We start from the raw sequence: 5067 nt of genomic DNA on the forward strand, positions 1-5067 counted from the left end.
CGAAATTTTTTTTCCTTCTTCTACCGTTTCTTATTTTAACTGCATGAACAACGAATATCGTTATTATCACTTTTTGAGAACCTAATATGAGGTCACCAATACGTAATACTAGATCCATCATCGTTATAACTCAGCTAATATAGCATTATTTTTATATATAATAGAAGAGCAGTGTATGATTCAGTACTTGACAAGTAAACATCAGTAGATGAGAGAAATCACACACTTAAAAAAGGGGAAAACTCTGATACATATTGAAAGCATGTAGAGATGTACAAAGAGAGAGGGAAAATGATCTATTTTGTGGGTCTCGCATTTTTTTTTTTTTTGAAAAAATATAAAGCGTGCCTTTGTACGCTATGTATTCTTGCAATTTGTATGTGAGTGACAATCTTTTTTAAACAAAAAAAGGTAGGGGGGATACATCTGAAATTTTACCTAAACTACTAATTTGAAAGCGTAACTAATGTTAAAGAACAAAAGTTATTGTAAACAAATCCTCTACTAAGTATCTATTTTTTCTCATACAATTATGCAAGACCAACGGATGGAAAAAGGTACAGGTAAAAACACATGAACCAACAATGATTTGTTAGGTAGGATTTGTTTTGAGGTACTGGAACGAAAATTGAGAGACTGTGATTTAGTATCATGTTTGTTGGTTTAGAAACTAGTACTAAAATTTCAGTCTCTATCCCAAAATTTCAGTATTTTAGTATTTTCAAAAAGTAAAGACACAGAAGACTGAAATTTTTTAGAACAAAGACTGAAACTTTAATAATATTTTATATCTAAAATACTCTCATTTCAATCAATCAATTCCAACTTTTAGAGCTTCATTCTTATTTCAGTCTCTGTCTCCCACTTTGCACCAAACACAATACTAAAACTTATTTCATTTTCTATCTCTCAGTCTCTGTCTCTCTGTCTCTTCTCCAAACGCTACCTTAGAGTTGATTCAAGATTGTACACCAGATTCAATCCAACGTATCTATCAATATCAACTTTGGATTTTAATCATTCATTGTGTCAGAAAGAATGTGTTATGAGCTGAACAATATGTTAGACTTTTATTCATACTTGAATTTTGGTGGAATACTTGACAGCGCTAACTGCTAAGTAAAGTAGGTAACTGTTCTTGGTGCTACCTCTCTTGTTTTTGTTAGTGAGGTTGTTATTAGTTATTACATTGTTTATTGATGTATGGTTAAGCAAAGTGTACAATAGTATGACAAGTATTTTGCTCACTAAGAAATACCTTAATGCAAACAAAAATTGTAAAGAATATAACTACTCCAGCTCTTATAAATTGGTTTTTGTTACCATATAAAACAACACAACAAACCGGATTAAGCATACAGTCCGCGCATAAAGTTTACAGAGCAAAGGGAAGAAGCCTCAACAATCAACATGATTAAGCTCCTATACCCTACCATTTGCACATCCTACAAATTATTCCACCTGCATGGTAGAATATCTGGTATTGCAACCTGCTACATATAGATATAGTCATCATATTATGGTCTGCATAATTCAATAAGAAAAAGAAAAAAATCCACCAGAGAAACAGCTCCTTTCCAATAACCAAACTCAAGGGTCGGATGGTGGTAATGAACCATGGTGCGCGGACCGTGCCTGACTACTCACTGCTTCATTTATCCGACTGAATACTACCTTAAGAGGAATACATGATATGACAGGACCCTTGGCCTTATCCGCCATTGGTTTTCGCTGTCCTTCGGATTGCCGGTGGCCAGTAAGTGACGACAGTCTCCGAATCTTTTTATTTAACAGACTGGGTTTCTTCGTTTTGGAAGGTTTTCTAAATCTGGACAAATTCTTGGAAGGTCTTCTTTTGGTCGTGGAGTTTGGCCTGACCATACAATAACCCTCACGATCCTCTGGGTCGTGTCGGATGCCACTCAACAGTGTATCACAATGACCATTGTCCAAAACCTCAACTGTCAGAGGATGTCCTATGAATGCTTTGCCATTTAGTTTACTTGCAAGAGAAATCAAAGGAACATGCTGTGGCCGGTAGCTGGATTTAACTTCTAGCTTAACATCAAATAATGAAGCATCAGAAGAATGATCCCTTCCCGGAAAATCTGCCGTTTGATATTTGGAGTTTAAAGTAAAACGGCATTGGCGACGAGGAAGTGATCTCTGAGGTGTGAGCGATCCATCAGGCAATACTTTCATCTCTGTTGCCCCCATATTATGCTTTCCCAAGTCCTGAAATTCATCTACTTCGCCTTCTGCAACTTGTTTACATCTTTGAGTGGTCAAATTACATGAAGCACTAGTACCACCTAAGATACTCGCTTCAACTTTTGGACCAGCACCCTGAGAGACTCCATCAGAGTTTGGCATACCTGAGATACTCGCTTCATTATCCATGTTAACATGTTTTCTTGGAACTCCTTTTCTATTTTTACTTTTATTTCTTAGATTCCTCTTTCCTTTTGACTGCCACTTTGAACTACCTTTCTCTATTCTATGACTGCCATTTCTCAGTGATGGAGCTTCAGATTGACATACTTGAAAGGATTGTTGTGCCAACACACCATCTTGAGGCTTTCCAGATGAACAAGAAACAAGTGCGGGTGACAAATCTGGAAGAAGAAACTATATCAGTGCAAGCAGATATTCAGTCCAAGGCATTTGAAACCACAGAACATACCAAACAAAAGTATAAGCAAATATGAAATATGACTGAACTATAACCAAAGCAGTTATAATAGTTAAAATGGGAAGAGAAAAAAAATTTAAACACAGGCAAACACAACAAATCTACAAATTACAACTGATGCAGTTGAAAAAACATTATTAATATTTCTTTAACACACAATCCAAAGACTCAATTCATCGTAAAAAAACAAAAACCCTGAACCATTTGGAAACACAGTATTAAGATGAAATTTGTAAACATTTCACGCTGCAGATAGAGAAATGACTACCGAAATTAAATACCTGCAGTGTGTTTCTCATTCCCTACATCCCTAATGAATTTATGAGATGTGCCAGGAGCCTCCTTCTTCACCATATCACTGATTTCAGAAGCTTCACAACCTTGGTCATGAATATTTAATGAAGAACCATTCTCACAACCAGCCTCATTACTATTGGAATTATTAATAGCCTGTAGAGAGCTTTTCTTTAAGTCATTGGAATCTAATCTTGAATTCTTGCCATCAGTCACCGTACAAATCAGAGAACTGCTTGAAGTAGGAAGCTGATCACAAGTTACTGGAACTGACACCATGGCTGTACTCTCCAAAACTTTTGTCAGCTGCCGGCGTCGATTTTTCCTTTTCAATGATTCTTGAGCATTTGTTACCTGTGATCTCTTTCGCTTCAACGATGAATATTGACCCTTAACACCATTAAAAATAGTCCCATTTACCAGGTAGCTCCCTGTGTTTGAACTATTGTGTGCTGTACTATCTTGCTGAAGCATCTCAGGCATACTTGTACTGGGAACCTTTCTCTTTGACACAACACCAACACCCAAGTCCTCAAGACCTCTCATTCGCTTGACTCCTTCCATTCCATCATCTTCTGAGTCATTAGGAGTTCTACGTCTCCGGCCTGGCATAGACTGCATCTTGGTAGAATCATTTTGGTTTGGCTCTTCAAAAGATATGCCAGATTGAGACAACTCTGGAGCCGAATTAGAATTGCCATCATCGTCAGATATATCCTCATTGCCATCAGCAGAATGAGACACGACTAGCGAATCTCCACCTGACACCCCATTTTCATTGACAAACTTACCAGTTCTAGAGCAGAAAACTAACGGCTCCTTGCCAACACGAGCACTTTCTAGCTCAAGAGCATGAATAATAGCATCCTCCCTGCGAGCATACTTCACCGCCTTCTTATTCGAATTAGCAGCAGATGCCTTCGCCTTCTCGATGCACTCATCATACTCTCCACAACGAAATGCCTTCACCCGCTTAGACTTCTCAAGGTTATACCAGTCCCTAAATCAGAGGAAAAAAAAATCACAACTCGAACAATAAACAAATTCAAGGAAGACAACCAACATTTCTTGAACAGCCAATGAAATTTACATCATTCCTACATCTAGTTCAGGTTTCAGTCACATACTTCCCTGCTAGCAAAATTCCAAACTTCCAATCGAAAAAACATCAAACAAGGGCAGAGGAATACAACAGAGTAGTACCAAAAGGAAGCTGATTGAGTGAAGAAAACAAATAGAAAAGAAAAGAGGAATACAGAACTTAGAAGGATGAAGAAGAAACTCACACGCTTGCGTCTTGACGACCCAAGAGCTTAACTGGAGTACCTGATCTGGGAGAAACCAAGCAACTCTGAGATAATTCATGGAGACCCATTATCCGGCCGGGCCACCACGACCCGTTCCGGCGCCGGACCCACACCAACGCACCCTCCGACGCATCGATTCCGTTCGTATTGGCCTCCCCTGCTGAGCAGCTTCCCATTCCCACCTCAAAACAAAGTCATAAACTTTCCAATCCCCAATTATAAAGCTCCAATTTTTTTTAATAATTGAAATTAGTTGCGCCACCTTCTAAGCCTACTGAGAACAAAGAAACATAAATAAGAATAAAAATCAGAGGGGTCTGCTTGGAATAAAAAGGAGCTGAAAAAAAAAATACAACCATGGAGGAAGAAGAAGAGAAGCAGAACATGCAGAAAGAAAAGTTGGAAGACTCACCGGGAGGAAGATCTAGGAGGAAGAAAGGGGCGACCGAAACCGAAATATGGTGGCAGTGTCTTTTTTTTTTTGGACACGGATGGTGGCAGTGTTCGTGATGTGAAGTTGTGAACTTTGCAGAAACAGAGTCGCACTCGTTTTTTTTCACTTACATAAACAAAAAAGAAAATTAATAATTTCAAAAACAAAAACTTAAAACAATATTATTTTCCAAAACCAAGTTTTTTGGACACAAAAATTGGACGGGCTCATCTCGATCTGGGCCAAAATCATGTGGGCCACTCCGATCTAAGCCCAAATAAAATTATATTTTTTGTTTTGTTTACATTATATATAATGAATAATTAATTATTTAATATTAT

The 5067-nt window shown here is 37.8% G+C and overlaps 1 protein-coding gene across 2 annotated transcripts; it reads right to left on the reverse strand.

Moving 5' to 3' along the window:
- LOC107613327 (uncharacterized protein At1g51745) lies at positions 1276-4856 on the reverse strand. 2 transcript variants are annotated; one of them, XM_016315275.2, is made up of 4 exons: positions 4706-4856; positions 4273-4567; positions 2974-3986; positions 1276-2615 (listed from the first exon to the last, which is right to left on the reverse strand). In XM_016315275.2, exons 2-4 carry the CDS (start codon positions 4467-4469, stop codon positions 1591-1593), a joined length of 2235 nt encoding a protein of 744 aa, XP_016170761.1. In that variant the 5' UTR covers positions 4470-4567; positions 4706-4856; the 3' UTR covers positions 1276-1590. The 2 variants fall into 2 exon arrangements, with proteins under 2 accessions (XP_016170761.1, XP_016170762.1); XM_016315276.2 differs by having other exon boundaries at positions 4273-4564; positions 4706-4849.

The sequence above is a fragment of the Arachis ipaensis genome, chromosome B08 (genome assembly GCF_000816755.2).
Source record: "Arachis ipaensis cultivar K30076 chromosome B08, Araip1.1, whole genome shotgun sequence".
NCBI classification, from domain to species: Eukaryota; Viridiplantae; Streptophyta; class Magnoliopsida; order Fabales; family Fabaceae; genus Arachis; species Arachis ipaensis.